General features: G+C 40.9%; 1 protein-coding gene across 7 annotated transcripts in view; it reads right to left on the reverse strand.

Moving 5' to 3' along the window:
* The window catches only part of SH3KBP1 (SH3 domain containing kinase binding protein 1), a 380,231-nt gene that overhangs the window by 143,864 nt on the left and 217,084 nt on the right, over positions 1-19,283 (reverse strand). For 3 of the 7 annotated variants that reach the window (XM_053578961.1, XM_053578958.1, XM_053578960.1), the window contains 2 exons: positions 13,268-13,397; positions 762-967 (listed from right to left, as the gene is read on the reverse strand). In XM_053578961.1, the coding sequence (XP_053434936.1) occupies positions 762-967; positions 13,268-13,397 (336 nt within the window). Of the gene's footprint in view, positions 1-761; positions 968-4,540; positions 4,616-12,670; positions 12,728-13,267; positions 13,398-19,283 lie in introns of all 7 variants that reach the window. The other 4 variants (XM_053578955.1, XM_053578957.1, XM_053578959.1 and 1 more) reach the window with 2 other exon arrangements.

Raw genomic sequence — 19,283 nt, forward strand, 5'->3', positions numbered from 1 at the left:
TAAGCATAGCACGAGTGTAGCCTATTACAATTTGGAAAATTCCACAGTATTTATCAACTCCTAAGCAAGGCCATGATGCTTAGAAGTACACCACAGTAGACGTCATTAGCAGCCACAAGCACGAGGGCTCTGGGTGTGTTGCTGTGGCAACCGCGTACTCAGCAGCAACACGCTGTCTGCCTCTTCTCAAGCCAGAACCCAGAGGCAGAAGGAAACAGCCAGCTTTCTGATGGTAACAACCCAGGGAGTCACAGCACAGGCCATCTCCATCATTCACACCCGCGGGAGACTTCCTTTCAGCAGTCTGAAATCGTCTCTACCTAACTCTTAGAGAAAAAAATGCGCAGTTCATTTTCACTATTGTAGAACCACAGTCAACACACCTAAGCACAAAGCACTAGTGATATATACAAGAGGAGAGAGATTGGCGGATGTCTGAAAAGTATCAGAGTCCTGTGTTTAGCTGGGTCCAGGCATGAGGGGCTTTTCTGGGAATGAGATGAAAAAGCGCTGGTCCATTTGAAAAGTTATCCTGAGAAGCATTCCCTAGAAACATTGGTAAGAAAGAAAGCAGCAAACTAGAGCATGAGCCTTTCAAGGGAAGCCATTCCCACACAGGGGAAGAGTTTAAAAAGGAGAGGGGACAAACAGCTAGTATGTGAGGACACTGAGACCTCAAAAGAGGCATCAGAGGCCTCCGGCACCAAATGCCACAAGTATTTCATGCCATGTTGAAATCAAATAGAAACTGTTGAACATACCTTTTCCACCGCCAGAAAGTCATTTTCTACTTCAATGGACCTTGGTCTTAGTTTGATTGGCTTGTCTTTGAAAATATCTCCAAAGCCTACTCCTTTAACTTTCTTGGGCTGGATTGCTGCAGTTGCCACTGTCCCATTGGCACCTTCGGACTTGGTGCTGCTCGAGTCACCCCCATCGCTCTCCGAGCCTGTGGTTTCCCTTAAACCTGTCAAGAGGGGGGACGGGGAGAGAAAGAGCTCAGAAATCAGTCAGAACTCTGAACAAGAACTTCACAATCAGCCAGGAACCACCTCTAAAAGTGTTACTGGGCACAGGATAATTTGCAATGGGCACTGGCGTTCAGTGTGTTGAGGAGTTTGGCTGGCTCTGAATTTTGTTAGATCTCCCCATCCCTAGCCTTTAATTTTAAGAAGTGAATCAAAACAAGTTTTCAGAAAATCTAATTCCAAGGCAGATCTCTTTGTATATATGAAATTTTACCCCTCTTCAGCCGCAGCCTGGTTCTGATTCAAATTTATTTCACCACAGCCTGCGCAATAACAACCCTTTCCGCCCCCCTCCTCGCATCCCTGCCCAGTCGGTACCACATACTGTACCTCCGATCCCTATGACTCATGACAATTAGCAATTAGCAATGAAAGTAACATTTCCTAAAGGGAAAACTGTAGAGCTAAAAGCCATTTAAACAAATTAGCCATTAAAGAAACCACACAAAATTATAAACTGCCAAAGAATTAAATCTCTTTGGATGGCTTCACAAGGAACAAATGCATGTAGATGTGTTTCTCTAGGAAAGCATTAAAGCAAACTTGACATTAATATGGTTTCACTAGCAAGATGATCGTGTTTGTTAAAGAGGGAAAGGAAGCTGCCAGAATCCCCCAACCCCACAACAGCTCCTCTTCCCTTCTATAACACCATTGTTTTCCCAAAGCTGAATCCTTTCCAGAGAAGAACATTGAGGACAGGACACTCTTTTTTTTTGACCTCCCATGGCAGGGTGTTAGAAGTCATAAAATACTGATCATCAAGACAACATGGACACTTACCTCCCCAGATTCTTTTTTCCCCAGGCTCTGCCCACAATCATGTTCCTAAAAGGAAGAGCCTGTTTGTGTCTAGTTAATTTCTGAGAATACATTCTTTCTTTCTTGGTCAGTATATCAATTATGCCATCAAAGGGCAGGATTCAAAGAAAAGTTTATGAAATACTAAGTTCTGTCATTAAGCCTGTCTCTGACAGCCTCTAGACATACCGGACAGCTCCTAAACATTTACTACATCTCTCCTGATCATAATGATGCCCTTGGAATGAAAGTGCACCATCAAATTTTGATTTCTATCAGCCAATCACACATTATCTTCCTACAGGTAAGGTGGCCTCCTAGATATACCAAATAATTGCTCACATAAAATGTCATAAAATATTGAAGTCATTCAAATAAGGAAGCCTCAGTGCAGGAAGAAACTGTTAAATGAAAACAGACAAGATATAGAAAGGTCATTATAAATTGCTAACAAATTTCAAAATCAAATCCTTAAAACTATGGTTTCACTTGTTGTTACTGCTGCTTTCCATTAAATGGTATTTTTAAGCCAAAAGGGTGGGGGGAAGAAGATGATCCCTGGTACACATTTTAATTAACCAAAGAGCAGCATATTTGTGCACAAGAACAGAGCACAGAATGATGAGGAGCAGCCCACAACAGGGGAGTCAGCTGCAATTCACAGGACTGGATCTGAGTGTGCAAACACGGAGAACCTCCCTGGGTTAGCTATCCATTCGTGTGTTTATCTGTTCATTGTTTTTAGAAATATCTCTGCTGAAGATATAATTTTGGAGTCTAAATATTGTGTCATTTCCCCTTTAACATGTTCTCATTTTGCTGTATGGATTCTTTCTATGTGATAAATGGCTTGTATATCCTTTTCTGGTTTGGAAAGAACCATTTGAGGGTAAAATAAAGAAATGATTTTAGAGATGGAAAGAAACCATCACCACCTCTTTTCTCTCCTCTCCCCCCACCAGAAAGCAACAGGGCAAATGGATTAGGGCAAGTCTGTTTTAGTTCTTCAAAGAAGAATTTGAAGGGTTCCTTATCATTCCCCATTAGCTAGAACCATGATATTTTCAACCACTGTCATCCTGGTTTCACTGAGCTCCTAGATTTAGGGATTTGCTGCCTTCCAGGCTCATCTTAATAACTTTATTCTAATCGCTGTGAGAAATACTCTGCATTACACAGGGAGAGGTTGCACAATCATTCAACCACACAAGCATGACCTGGGAAGGAAAGACATGGCAGATTTCTCTTCTGGAAATTCTGGCAGCCCAATTCTATCACATTTGAGTAAGTAACTTAAATATGTGGGTATCTGTATTGGTGAAATAACTCAAAATGTGATTCCCTCCCTTTAGAGGGAAACAAAGGTGTCCTTTAGCTTTCATGTCCATGTGTGGTGCTGCATCTTTTAGCCACTGGTGCCCATCCTACATGTTATCCCATTAAATGTCCCTGTGGCATGCTCAGAATGTCATGTGACACTCCTGGGCAGTGCAACCCACAGAGCAGACTGCAGACTGGGGCTAGTTCATGATGGGCTTATCACAGGTGGGCAGTGGTGAGATAAGCTCAGGAAGTGTGCATGCTTGACAAGGCTTTTAGTGTTTCAGCAGTGTGTACTGGGGTGACTTCTAAGCAGGTGGCTGATGGGCTCCTCTAGGTTAACAGGGCACAGGACAACCTAGGTGCTGTCAAACTTCCACTGTGAGGCATAGGTGGCATTCTGTGTGTGTACTGAAGTCATCTGCAGTAGGGTCATGCATCTTCCTATGGCAGAATGACAAGTAAAATCAACTTTATCCCGGACACCGTTCTGTGTTTGTGTCTAAACCTCTGAACCTCTTCTATCATATCCATGCACATACCTATGTACACCTATGTGTATATGCATACTACGGTGGAAGTTTTTTCCTCAAGGTGAAAAAAAGTACAAAGGTTCCGCTTCTATCAGTCTTATAACTGGCTACTTTTATGGAATTTACCCTACTCTTCCAGCACTGATTAGTTGAGATCCATGAGCCATTTTTATTTTTTTTTAATTTAATACTCACATGTATCATGCTTACTGGGTGGCAACAACTGTTCAAAGGGCTTCATGAGATAAATACCTTCATCTCATTCAGCTCCTTCCCCTTGACTTTTCGCAGCCTTATTTCACAACCCAAAGGCTACATATTGGTCCTGCCAAAAGAAGTCTGCTGTGTGGCGCTTGGCTGAATGAACAAAGCAACACATCTTATTGGCATGGACTTTCATGCCAAATTCTTATTTCTTTGAACCAGGCAATGGCAAAATGGTTTATTGGTTTCTGATGATCCAGTTACAAAAAAGCAGAAATCACGAAAGGTTGACATCTCTGCAGGAAGCCATCTTACACCACCCCAGAAGCCCAGAAATACTGGTACAAATACATATGCCATGACAAATGCCACTGCTTCCTTCTCTGCACGCATGGTTCATGCACACATGTCACATGTATGATAAAGGCACAAAGCAAACAAGAAAGCACCGGGGGCTGGTGGCAGGAGTGTTCCTATAGCATACACCAAGGGGATGGCACTTATCTTAGGCAAATAAGTCCATGTCCTTGGATCAGGAATTCACACAGACACTTGGCGTAAGCATGAGCAGCTCAGGAAAGGGCAGCTGCATGAAAAAACACAAGTACCCAGATCTTATCTTTACAATTGCCTCCTGCTGTTAAGGTGACTCACTGTAATAGCGTCTGTGGCCCTCCGTCTTTCCCGGTGCAGCTCGGTACAGAATTGTCCCTTCAAAGGTAGTCTTTCCTGACAGTGAATGAGAGAAGAGAAGGGGAGAGAAAAACAAGAGAGGGGGAAGGGGAGCAAATGATGGCAAAAGAAGGAAGAGGAAGAGTCTTTAACTGAACTTGCCTTCAAAGAATCCACTGCAAGAGCTTCATCCACAAAATTAAGTAGAGACCATTAGGCAGAACTTAAGAGTGTTACAGAATGAGCCCAGTGTCCCCATGCAACCAGAATGTCAATGAACACCCAGAATCAGGACTTGCCTCTGCAAATGACTGGCATGGAGATTATGCCTAGTTAAAACCACTTCAACATTAAAACTAAAGAATAGAAAAACCTCAATTAACCAGAGGGAATCCAATCAATCGGACTCCTTAATTAACTCAAATGTTACAGCACAATCTTCTCTTTGGAGAGTATGACCTAAGCATAATACAGAGTTAGGCCCATAGGGCCCTATATGATAAAAACTGATAAAAAAAAAAAAAACCAAGATTCTAAACAAGACGTGGAATCCTCTTTAAGACATTTGTCATCCTCAATATCTTTAAGCGAAAAAAAAAAAAGGTATTAATATACCAGAGGGAGGTTTGTAACCTTTTCTGCTCAATACGGAGGATACCAGAAAACCCTATTTCTTGAAAAATCTTAATTGAGGTTTTGCTGTATTAGTCATGAAACTAAAGCATGAGGACAAAGGACTCATCCAGTGTCAAATGTCAATTTTTCATTTTTTGTTTTTGTTACAAACAGAGGTTATCAATAGCATAAGACTGAACATATGGCTAAAGCTCAAATATCTCAGGAGCCATGAGCAAGTACATAGAATATACACATACTATTGCCCCAGTCTGAGTGTACTCACTCCTACCCTCCCATCCTCCCCCCCCACACACACACACAAACACACATACAAACACCCTATAGAAAGTACCATTGGCGGGTAAAATGATCTGCTAAAGGCAAACTCAAGTAATAAATGCATTACTCTAAATTTTCTAAGAAGTAAGTTCTATGATGTCTATGAATTCAAACAGAGGGCAGTCATACAGCTTCATAGTAAGGCTGAGGGATGAAAAAGGGAGGCTACATTTACAGAGAAGAGTGGAACTGAGTGGGAGACAGCAACTTGCCTTACTTCTTAGAAACACTATATGAAAATGGGAATCCAATATGAACCACAGTGTCAGCTTCTGGGCCTTGGCACTCCAAATATATGAAAGGAATCATGAACGATCAGACTAACAACTTAAATGGGATCAGGTATTTTTAATTACCATGTCCTATAGCCACAGTAGAAAATCCTTGTTTTAAAATATACCCTTTTGACAGATTTGCTCCATTCAAATAAAGCAAATACTTGGGGCATTTAGTTCATTGGCTATGCATTAATCAAGAGAAACAATAAAGCATTTTGACGAATATTCTTATTAGACCTAAAGCTCTTGAGAACTTTGATGACAAAATCAGAGCAAGTAATAGTGCCTAGTTTTTATTTGAGTAAATTTTTATTCAGTTAAACTTGTTCTTAAGTTAAAATTACTCCTAAGGAACATGGATGTTTTGTCAGCTAGGTCCCCTGAAACTGAACAATAGCAATCCTGTCAGTGTCAGAAAAAAAGTATAAATAAGGAAAAAAATCAGTATGTCAATAATGTTCCTCCAAGTACAACAGAATTTCTCTATATTCTTCCCCAGGACCAAGTCTGAGAATCACTGAGGTAGAGCAGGGTCCTGGTGTTTTTGAATGGTCAAGCCTTTCCACAGAGTTTCTCTGTTCACTGGGGCAGGCAATCTGAAGAGCAAAAGACATGGGCAATTGGAATGGTCATGAATATAAGTGATATTTATCTTATTGGATGAAATTCTGTACTATCACTATTAAACATTAGTACTTGAGGGCAAAAAACACTATAAAAAGGGAAGGATTTTAAAATGCAAACACAAGATCATATGCTTATGCTAGCATCTAATTTTGCCTGAAACCATTTCATCAACTTGCTAATTGTTCTTCATTGCTAATAGAACATTATACTCCAAACTAATATGATCTAATATTAAAAAGAAAAAAAAAATTAGTGATACCACAAAATGGGGTCTGCCAGCCTGGCTCTTACTTTTATAGGTGAGGGGTGCTGTGCAATCCATTTCTTACAGCTAATGAAACACCATATTTCTCTATCATGAGAGTGGTTTGACACGTTTTAAAAAGCCATCTTTGTCTTCATCTTAGCCTGACAAGTCACTAAAGTATCATAATCCAAACTCATTAAATAAGAAATTAGGAAAATAAAAAATTCCACTGAGGGAAGAAATGGGGGGGAAATCTGTTCACACTGGTAACTTGTGGTTATTAATGATTATAGAAAGAAAATGTAAACTTTCTCCCTCTGAAGATTATGGAAAATAACTGAAAATGTTTTCATAACTATAGGATTTTTTAAAAAAAGGAATATTTAGTTTTACAAAAATATATTATTTATTATATATATTATATAACAAAAGAAATAATATAAAAGATGTAAAAGACATTGATATCATAAATGTAAGGTAATATTATATAAAATTGAAACTGGACAACAGTCATGTCTGAATTTGTCATTGCACATTATTTAGTCAATAGTAGCACATGTACAATTGTAGCTGAAAGGCAATTTATGCATTTATTTATTTATTTATTTATTTTGAGACAGAGTCTCACAATGTCACCCTCAGTAGAGTGCCGTGGCGTCACAGCTCACAGCAACCTCAAACTCTTGGGCTTAAGCAATTCTACAACCTCAGCCTCCCAAGGAGCTGGGACTACAGGCGCCCGCCACAACGCCTGGCTATTTTTTTGTTGTAGTTGCTATTGTTGCTTGGTTGCTTGGCAAGCCCAGGCTGGATTCGAACCTGCCAGCTCTGGTGTATGTGCCTGGTGCCCTAGACGCTGAGCTACAGCAATTTATTAATCATGATCTAGGACAGGCATCCTCAAACTTTTTAAACAGGGGGCCAATTCACTGTCCCTCAGACCGTTGGAAGGCCAGACTATAGTTTTTTTTTTTAAAAAAAAACTATGAACAAATTCCTATGCACACTGCACATATCTTATTATGAAGTAAAAAACAAAACGGAAACAAATACAATTCACACCACTTCATGTGTGAGGACCACAGTCTGAGGACGCCTGATCTAGGACAGTAAGAAGAAATAAGCTAAACTGTACTGAGATTTGAGGTTTGTCAGATGCTCTGTGAAAAGATGAACTATTCCTGAATGAAAGTGACACCAGAGTGTGTGTAGAAGGCCTGCATGTCATTTTGGTATCATCACTGAGAAGGCAGGGGCTTAATTTCACAGGGCTTCGGTGTTCTTGTCTGATGCCAGGCTAAACAATCTCTAAATTCCTTCCCTACATCAAAAGAATCAGCCTGCACTATTAGTGTAACCACTTCCATGTTTTATTTTTAAAAAATCTAATTTACTAAACACTTTTTTTTTTTTTACTATTGATCTGTCACATGAAATCCCTTAAAAAAAACTCCTAGTTAACACCACATTGCAAGACTTAAGGAGTGACCAGGTTTGAGAGATAATCATTGATAGCTACTAACATTCAAAAAGAATGCTGGCCAGAGATTATGAACCTCCAGGTGGACTATCCATCACCACCAAGGAAGAGGGTGTGCAAAAAACCTGAATCTAATCAAGTCCCTAGCTCTGGTTATCAATTTATAGGAGTACAGATTAAATGATACAGCAAAGATAAAAATCAGCAAAAGCTAGAGACTGCAAGAAACTAAGGGACGAAGGAGTTCAATTTCTCCTGCAAAGAAAAAACAAACAAAAGAAAACACAAGAAAAAAAGGAGAAATGAAGGAGAAATCTACGGATTCAAAGAGATTTGAGACCTAACAACTAATCACAAATTCTTATTTGAACCTTATTTGAACCCAGAATTTAAACTAACAAACTGTATCCAAAAAAAACTTTAGGAGATAGTGAACACTGACTATATGCTTAATCATTTTAAGAAATTGCCATAATTTTGTGTGTGATAATGATATTTTAAGACATTCTTTTATTGATACATGTTGAAATGTTTATGTATTAAATTATATAATAGTTGAGGGTTGCTTTAAGATAACATGGGTGAAATATGTAGGCTATAATTTTAACAAATTGGCCATAGGTTGATAATTGCTAAAGCTGGGTGATGGGTACACACAGGTTCAGTAACTATTCTTACATTATATATGTTAGAAATTTTCTATAATAAAATGTTTATTAAAATTTATTTATTTATTTTTTTGCAGTTTTTGGCTGGGGCCAGGTTTGAACCCGCCACCTCAGGTATATGGGGCTGGCACCCTACTCCTTGAGCCACAGGCACCACCCCTATTAAAATTTTTTGAAAACTACCTTTAAGGTTTCATAAGTTCTGTAAATGCTAACAACGTTTTCAAATTTAAATAGGCAGCAAAGAATTTCTGCTACTACATAATTACAAATTTTCTTTGGAAATAAAAGATCAAAACAAAAATATTGACCAGGCTCGGCACCCATAGCTCAGTGGCTAGGATGCCAGCCACATACACCGGGGCTGGCGAGTTCAAACCTTGCCTGGGCCTGCTAAAAACAACAATGACAACTACAACCAAAAAATAGCCAGGCATTGTGGCGGGCACCTGAGGTCCCAGCTACTTGGGAGGCTGAGACAAGAGAATCGCTTTAGCCCAAGAGCTGGAGGTTGCTGTGAGCTGTGATGTCACAGCACTCTACCGAGGATGACATAGCATAGTGAGACTCTGTATCAAAAAAAAATATTGACCAATATAATTATAACTCTTTCTTTGAGAGATTAGATTACTCTGAACAAGATCTAGGAAGATCTGCAGATTTTCAAAATCAACAACCATATGTAAAAATGCACCAGAGTAAAAGAAAAGCAAGTTGAAGCAATTTTCATCGTCATTCAAAGACAAAAATGCTTCCTTAGAGGAAAAAAGGATTAAGCAAGCATTTATTAAACACTGACCATGTGCCAATGATATATATGCTAACAATATATATGGCCATCATATATGCCAATGTTTCTTCTATCACATTCATTCATTGGTACAGAAAACTCAGTAACTACCTCAAATATGTTTTGGAAATAGAAATGTAAAGAGTAAAAATAGCAAATAACCATGTGCATATACAGAGCTGCTGGGGTGTGTGTGTGTGTGTATGTGTGTGTGTGTGAGAGAGAGACAGAGAGACAGAGAGACAAAGATTCATTCATTGTACACAAGGTTTTCTTCATATGTACCCAGATACAGATTTTATCTGTCTTTTTTTAAGTTTTTTTTTTATTGTTGCAGTTTGGCCAGGGTTGGGTTTGAACTCACCACCCTCAGTATATGGGGCCAGCACCCTACTCACTGAGCCACAGGTACTACCCTATCTGTCTTTTTAAAAAGCCTCACTCTAATGTCTGGAAGCATTTAAATTAAGAGGATTTTTACATGATGTCACTATGATCTCTAAAAATTACCAATATGGCACAAACATTAGGAACTTACTCCCAGTGCCATACATAAATTAAGCAATCTCCGAAAAACTGTAATTTATGAAGCATATTAATGGGCTAGTTTAACAAAGCCCTTGATTAAGGACCTTTTAGATTATACCAGAGTAAAAAGCTAGATATCTTTTGTACATTAATTACATTTTGTCTTTTTCAATCTTATGACATTACTACAATTATTCAAGATGTTGTCACTGGGGGAAACTGGGTGAAGGATACACAGGACCTCCCTGTACAGTTTTGTGTTTATTCTTGCAACTTCTTATGAATCTAATTATTTCAAAACACAAAGTTTTTTTTAAGCACATTAAGTAAAGAGTAAGCAGATTCATTCTAAAACCAAGGGTTCTACTTAAAGAAACCCTACCAGTACATACATTTTCTGCATGTGATTGATCTGATTACCCGAATTTTAATATAGTAACATGCTAAAGTGAATTCAGAGCGCAGATGGGTACTAAAGATCCTATCAGGACAGAGAGAGATGCTAGTTCTCTTTTTCAGGGGATTATTTCAATTTAGCAAGTTATAGGACATAATGCTCACATCTGTTCTTTACAGCCCCATGGCCCCATGGGACTAGCCTCTCTGCCTTTGTGTCCCCACTCTTCCTCAGATGCCCATAAGACAGAATCCTGTCTGATTCATGCCTGGTACAGTACTTTAGTAACAACGGGAGCTCAATAAAAGTCAAATGAATAAGGATAGAAGGAAAAAGGAAAGAGAGAGAGAGGAATAGATGGATATGGGCAGGCAATGGAGGGATGGGCCTGCTTTTCCTTAACTGTGCATACAGGAAGATTACAAAAGCCATGGAGCATTTATTACAAGCATCCATCCTTGTTAGGAGACCATGCCTCTCCAGGGACTTCAAAATCCTCTCAAAAATGGACAGATTCCATGGTAATTACTCATGGCTGCTGAAACCATGGGGCTATCCTGGTCCTGACATGGAAGACCTCTAATTGAATGAATAAGTGCTGATGAGGGGCAGCTTCTAAAAGAGAAGCCTCCCCTTCTGAGCTGATGAATTAAGGCCAAGTGATTGGAAGACCATTCCAGCCAGCCTCCTAATCTTCCTCCACCAGGAATCCCGAAAGCATACGCTTTGAGCTGAAGAGTCAGGTAGGATTAGCCGTCTGTATTATTGACTTGGAATATGAGGAGACAGTTTGTTTCAATATAGTTCCCAAAACACAAGAGACATTACTTCTGACCCTCAAGCGCTGAGAGCATAGGTAAGGTGGCAGGACACCAAGAGGTCGAGGCTCTCCCCCAAAGAGGTTGTCCGATACCTCTCCAGATCTCCTCTGCACCAGTAAAGGAATCTCAAAGTGATTTCTTTTTTTGTTAACGTTTTTAAAAAAAAAATTTAGGGGGCAGTGCCTGTGGCTCAAAGGAGTAGGGCGCCGGCCCCAAAGGCCGGAGGTGGTGGGTTCAAACCCAGCCCTGGCCAAAAAAACTGCAAAAAAAAAAAAAAAATTTTTTTTAGTGATTTCTAAATGCAGGCATGAGAGTTCAGTGAACATGAGTATGTAAGCGGCCTCTGAGCAGCTGATGCTAACTGGTTATGCCCACACTTATCTTGATAAAAAATGAGAGCTACTATTTCTTAGAGGTCTTTAGTGGGCAAGGTGGCTTAAATACATTATTGCTATTGGAACTTGCAATGCATTTCTTCCTGGAAATAACGTTTATAATTACCCAATTCAGTCCTCCCTCCAAAAAGTCCCATTTAATACACAATGTCCCTGAGGTACAGTATTGCTACAGGACTTACTTCCCAGGTACAATAGTATTCCAATGTATAAAATAAGACACCAGACAAGTAGACTTCTAATACGCATTTTGGGAGTAACAGCAACTCCCACTATTGTGGCATCAAACACAACTTCTCACCTCCTGGCTGTTCTTGTTAGCTGGGCCATGTTAGTAGAGAATCCCCCTGCCCTAAGCCAAAGTAGGCAGCAGAAGCTCCAAGCCACGCTATTTGCTCCAAAATCCCCTCCAGCCCTTCCTACCATAGACCCGAGGATGGAACAGGGTTCAGGGGTAGGGGGTCCCAAGGTATTGGCAGTGGAGGGAGGGAAGGGGCATTGCTAAGGCCACTGAGCTCACTAGCCAGTGCTGTTGTTACTATGTATGTCAGGCTGGATGATCCAGAGCTGCTGAGACACCAAGCAAAGCCTGAGCGCTTCTCTGGAAATGGCTTTACCTCTAATGGGACATTTGCCCAATCAAAGTTAAATAAAAACAGACACAACTAACATGTGAACATTCCTCAAATCGGATTTTCCCAAATGGAAAGAAGACATTTAAGAATCATTTTGGTATGACTAAGTTGTTTTCTTCTTGTCAGAAAGGAAAGGCTGCCACCCCAAGTAGTGCCATACCACTATGACAACAAGTCTCCTACAACATTCACTCCTATGACCTTGGCTCAAGACAGCACAAGAGATACACAGACGCCCACATTGGAAACTGGGTTAGCGACTGGGAGAACAAAGCTTCTCGGTCCTGACCTTTTGCTCCATGAGCTGGAAAGGGCAGCAGAGAAGCTGGAGGGAGACCTTCAGGCCCTGGAGAAAGAAAGACCTGAAGTTCGTTCTCACCATCACAGAAGGACACACATGCTCACCCACGGTGGGGCCTGGACTGTCAGCTGTTTTGTCAGACTTTTAAGGGAACTGGCATGCACTCATCTGTCTACAACACTTCTTACCATCAATTTTTTTTTTTTTTTTAGTCATTTTTCTCCAAGTTCCTTAGAGGATGCTGAGAAATACTGACAAGCTCATTTGGTTCATTTAAAAGATAATCACAAACTTCCAGTAAGCAACACTCTAGAAGTGTATGGAGGCACAACAATGTGGGCCACCCATGAGACTGTATTACCACAGCATGAAGGCTGGCAGTCACCTATCCAAAGACATAGAGAATGTGTGGCTGCAGGTCACACATTTATAGTGGTAAACTTACTAAACCAGAGTGGTTTACGGTAACAAAAAAAACACTAATATTACAGCCTCTCGGCATAGGATATGGGACAGAAGAGAGGCTGGAGCAGAGCCTGACGGTCTGCCTGCCCCTCTCCTGCTTGGTGGGGTGCACGTCCTTACTTGACTTGGATAGCTGCTCATCCTGGCAAATGCTGAGCTCATCCGACTCCCCTGACAGCTCCTTGATGAAGTTGGAAGGAAACATTCCAGTCTTCCCATTGAGAACACCTTCCCACCATCCTTCTTCTACCTGCAGAGATGCGAACAGAAGAACAGAGGTGCAAGGGTCAGGTTAGACGTGGTGGTTCCCAGTCTTGTCTCCCATCTGGATGGTGTGGCATGCAGAGCCCACACAAGGAAAGTAGACAGACCCACAGCTTAAAATTTAACAGGGAATGGGAAAGCAGGCCATGCACAGAGTCGGCAGATTCAGACTTAGGAAGAGTGGGTTAACCTGGACTCCATAAATGCAAAAAGACAAAAATTAATACTTCATTAGCCTCTACCTGAAATTTCACATTTTCTTTAATTATGAATGTAGGTAACACACCAATATAAGAAGGACTTGTGACTCATCACCAAACAAATCACAGATATTTTCATATCACATCATCAATGCTGTAGGTATGTCAAAATATCATTTCATTGCAGCTCTGAAATGATGATGGATATTATTCCCGCTGGGAAACCTTTGTTATTTAATGCATTAATAAGGAAACACAGATTGCTGTATCAAAATTTATTTTTTTTATTTTATTTTTTTTTTGTAGAGACAGAGTCTCACTTTATGGCCCTCGGTAGAGTGCCGTGGCCTCACACAGCTCACAGCAACCTCCAACTCCTGGGCTTAAGCGATTCTCTTGCCTCAGCCTCCCAAGCAGCTGGGACTACAGGTGCCCGCCACAACACCCAGCCATTTTTTGGTTGCAGTTCGGCCGGGGCCGGGCTTGAACCCGTCACCCTCGGTATATGGGGCCGGCGCCTTACCGACTGAGCCACAGGCGCCGCCCTCAAAATTTATTTTTAAAATAGGTCGATAGCCACTTCAATATAAATGATTCCCTTTATAATCCCTTTGCAATCCCATGTATTTTATTTTATGCATTTAAAACCATTATTTAAAAATTAAGAATCATTTCCCCAGACTACCAAAACCAACTAGATAGCTTTACAAAGACAGTTAAGAATCCATGAGCTAAGAACTCAATCAGAAGGTACAGGAACTTCCTGCAGGTTTCAGAAGGGTTCTAGGTTACCCCAGGATGAATTGGAAGCGGATGGAGGAGGTAGGGGATTGAGACCGCAACCATCTGGGTAGTGAGTGAAGGTGGGATTGGGGGAGCAATGAGAATGAACAAGGCAGATTTGAGGCCTTTTTAGGTATGAGCCAGCCTTGAGCCATCAACTACTGTGGACGAATAAGAAAGGATAAAAAAAAATTGGCCCAAGATTTTATGACAGAGCCACTAGTAGTACAGCAGAAGTCAGAATAGCTAACTGGCTGCTTGAAGGAAAGTAAGGGCATTTGGGCAAGCAAGTGCTAAGTTACTGGCATTATGGTGTAGTACAAAGGAAAGAAACCTAGAACCTTTGGAATTTTTTTTTTTTTACCATGGTGCATATATAGACAGTCCCCAACTTACAATGGATCGACTTATAATTTTTTCAACTTTATGCTGGTGTGAAAGCAATACGTGTTCAGTAGAAACTGTGCTTAATATGCTGAATTTTGAGCTTTTCCGGGACTGATGATATGCAGCATGATATTCTCTTGTGATGCTAGGCAGTGGCAACAAGCCACCATTCCCAGTCGGCTACACGGTCATGAGGGCAAAGCACCAGACCCCACCATGTGCTGTGTTGCCAGATGATTCTAACCAACTGCAGACTAATGTAAGTGTTCTAAGCATGCGTAAGGTACACTAGGCTAAACCACGTTTGGTATTTTAGGTGTATTAAATACATTTCAACTTATGACAGTTACAACTGATTGGTTTATTGGGATGTAACCTTATTGTAAGTGAAAAAGCATCTGTGTTACCAATCTAAATCAGTAAATAGGCTAAAATAATTCAAACATAAAAGAAAAGAAAAATTAAAATCAAAAGCCCGGTTCAAGGCTGGGTGCCTGTAGCTCAGCGGCTGGGGCACTAGCCACATACGCTAGAGCTGGTGGGTTTGAATACAGCCCAGGCCTGCCAAACAACGACAACTACAATCAAAAAATAGCCAGGCATTGTGGCAGGCGCCTATCGTCCCAGCTACTTGGGAGGCTGAGGCAAGAGAATCGCTTAAGCCCAAGAATTTGAAGTTGCTGTGAGCTGTGACTCCACGGCACCCTACCCAAGGTGACAGCTTGAGACTCTGTCTCAAAAAAAAAAAAAAAAGCCTAGTTCAAATCCTATCCTGAAACCGTAGCAGTTATATGACTGTATCCAAATTTTTTTCTAACAAAATGAACCCAGTTTTTCTCATCTGTATAATGGGGACAACTAATATACTTCACAGTTGTGCTTAGGCAGGACCTCAATCCATATTAGAGATATAATACATTATGATTCTACAGTAGGGGCTGGAGATACAGAACTACATAGGACATGTCCCTATTTTTCTTCTTGAAGGAAACAATGAGTCAAGGTAGAAAGGTCTAACTAAAAGGTAGCAATGCAAAGTAAACAGATGAAAAAATAGCATGACTTAGCACAAATCAAACTTATTACACAAAGTCAAGCTCACTGAGATCTGGGATGGCTGAAGGGAGGCTTTGAGAAAAAAGGAAATCGAAATTAAGATAAGCTGTTAAGAGTAGAAAGGACAGCTATAATTAGGGGAGGGAGTGTGCGTAAGACATTCCAGAAACGGGCGGGAGGGAGGAGCCGATAGGGCCTGTGGAATGGAGACAACCAGAGCAATACACTTAAGAGTATTTATTAGGGAACTCATGGGATGCAGACTTGTAGAGTGGCAATTACATTTGCATGATCACAAAATCTTCAAGAAAGAATCCAGACAACAGCATCCATACACAACTATCCCAATGACTACTCAATACTAAATCATGGCACTTAACAGCATTTCTGTTGAAATCATTCCATGTTTCTATGCCAACTCCACTGATATGTATTAGTCTTTCAAGGAGCTTTTTATAGGATTGAGATGGTTAGAAAGATCCACCATGAACCCGAATATCAATAGTCACAGGATTTGGAGTGTGGGGTCCTTCATGCTAGTCCTGAATAAAAAACCATAAAATGACCTTTTTCCCAAGAATCCCAGAACAGGAGGGGAAAACCAAGAGTGCAGACCACAAATGAGCAGTCCCTGGCATAATCCCTGATGGCTCAGAGCAGCTGGGCCAATTCCATTCCATTTAAAAATGTCAGAAACATTTCTATTCCTCCTAAGAAGTGGCTCTAGCCTGAGATCCCTGAGGCAAGTGCCCCTGATATGCAGGTCAGCAGGCTGCCTGCTGGGAAAATGGGTATCTTCACCTCACTACACTCCCAGATACCTAGAGCACTGTCACAACCCAATCTAAGAGAAGTGGTCTATGGGGAAATGGCAGAGGTCTATTATTAGCTGTGCAGTGAGGGGAGGGGCACACAGTAAAACCCACGGCACATTACCTGAGGGGCATACTTCCTATCACAGGCGCCATGGGCACCATGCTCATTTCTCTGTCAGCAGAAGTCCTTCATTGGTGAGGGGGTGGGGGGGAGTCTGGCCCAGTACCAGTGAGAATTGCTCAGAGCATTTTCTATAGCCTGCTGCTTTGGTCTTGAGATTGAGGCTGGAAATGTGAGAAAGAAGGATACTCATCCTCACACTATACCAACTTGCCGTATAAAGATGAGAACACTGAAGCCCAGAGTGATTTCGTTCACTCATTCATTCTAAGAGTAAAGCACCACATTTTACACTGAATGAATGAATGAATGACAATTATTGGGGGAAATCCTCCATAGGGGCCTACAGAACCCTGATCCCCACCCCCCAAACACACACAAAAGGAATTTTCCTCTCTGTGAAGAACAGATGGGACTAAGAGACCCTAACTATATTGGCCACTGTTCTTAACCAGGTACTGCCAACCTAAGTCTGTGTGCCCCCCCCAAATTACACCAATAATTAATAAACACCTGTCTTGCACTGCCCAGTACCTCAGGGCAGATAAGTAAATGAGGCAGATAAAAGACCTCATCCTCAAGAAGCTTCTATAACAAAAAAGAGGTACAGAGCCTATGCACACTCTACTTAGAAAGAAAGACATACATCTCTTTGTAATAACCTAGGGATTACAAATGCCATTAAGAGCTTATAATTTCTGCTCCAAGGCAAGTACAAGGTAATAAGAGTGCAGATTCCCACCTTCTCCCCCTTCCCACTCATAAAGTCTCCTGCAGGCCTTGTCTCTAGGCTGAGAATGAATTATGTCCCTCTGTGACTAATTCAGCCAGCTCTGGAGCATGGCTGTGCCCTAAGAGCAAACCCCACCTTTGACCCAGAGCTGGGAGAAGGGTGGCTTACACCTGTGGTGTTTGAAAATGATAAAGTAAAACCTCTTCACCAGTTCATACCTGAGTGCCCTGCAATTTCCATGTCTTTGCAATCAATAGCATCTAAGTGGGTTCAGAATCCAAAGACATAGTTTCTAGGTCTTAGCCCTGTCGAAGGCTGGGCAAATAATTGGGTGAATTTCAACACTCCTATCCCCACCCCATCTTGCAAACTTTATATACATTTCTAAGACACCAGAGAGGAAATCTGACCGTGGGTACCTAGCTCTTCAGGATGGTTCTTTTTTTTTTTTTTTTTAATCATCCTTGAAGTTTTACCTGCCAACTGTACTGAGAAGAACAGCAGATTTAACAGGTCTGAAGTCTACCTGAGGGTAGAGAGAGTAGGACAGAAAAATCCATTTAAGGACTGCTGCAGCTTTTGAAACTCACTGTTGAGGGAAGCCTGGAGAAGGGAGGAGCCCACAGGCAGATGAAGTCAACTTCATTGTTTCCAGAGGTATTTTACCATTCTTTCCATAAAACAAAATTGACACATCAAATCTAAGGAAAGGCCCGTACCATGAAACTGCTAAAATATTCCTCAATTTTTTTTTCGGAAATAATTAAATGGGACTTTCAATACAGATCCTTTTTTTTTTTTTAGACAGAGTCTTACTTTGTCACCTTCTGCCATGGCATCACAGCTCACAGCAACCTCCAACTCTTGGGCTTAGGCAATTCTCTTGCCTCAGCTCCCAAGTAGCTAGAACTATAGGCACCAGCCACAACGCCCAGCTATTTTTTTTTATTAAGTCATATACACACAGATCATGAATACATTTATGCATATGTGGGGTACAATGTGTTGATTTTTTTAATACAATCTGATGTGGTTACATCAAACCAATCAACACAGATTTCGCCTCATTTACTTGATTATTGTGTTAAGACATTCATATTCTACACTTGACAGATTTGACTTGTACCCTTACAATATGCTGCATAAGTGTGGTCCCGCCTTTTACCCTCCCTCTATCAAACCTCCCCCCTCTCCTCCCTTCCCACTCCATTTCTCTCCTTCATCCTGGGCTATAGTTGTGTTCTATCTTTCATAAGAAAGTGTGAGTAAATAGAAGTTGGTTTCATAGAAGTACTGAGTATCTTGGATATTTTTTGTTGCAGTTTGGCTGGGGCCAGATTCAAACCCACCACCCTTGGTATATGGGGCCGGTGTCCTACCCACTGAGCCATAGGTGCTGCCCCACAGGTCTTACCTCTTACCTATGAAAGGTAGAGGAAGATATTTTGAAAGTTTCTGAAACACTAGAAAATGTTAGGATTGTTTAAAAAATTTTTGAAATTAAGGTAGAATTTACATAAATGCACAGATCTTAAGAGTATAAGTTGATTGGTTTTGACCAATGCCTGTTATAAGCCACACCTCCACCAACAGAGCTGTCTCCCTGGAGACAGCTTTCAGCGGTGCTTGATAATCCAGTCCTTCAAAACAGTCACCTGTTCTTTTACAGGTCCCCAGATTCCTAAGTGAGTCTATGCTAAGGCCTTGCTCTCATTCCAGTTTGAAAATATGAACAAAGAGTAAGTCAAGCCAGCAAGATAACCTTTCCAATGAATTA

Source organism: Nycticebus coucang, chromosome X (genome assembly GCF_027406575.1).
Source record: "Nycticebus coucang isolate mNycCou1 chromosome X, mNycCou1.pri, whole genome shotgun sequence".
Lineage (NCBI taxonomy): Eukaryota > Metazoa > Chordata > Mammalia > Primates > Lorisidae > Nycticebus > Nycticebus coucang.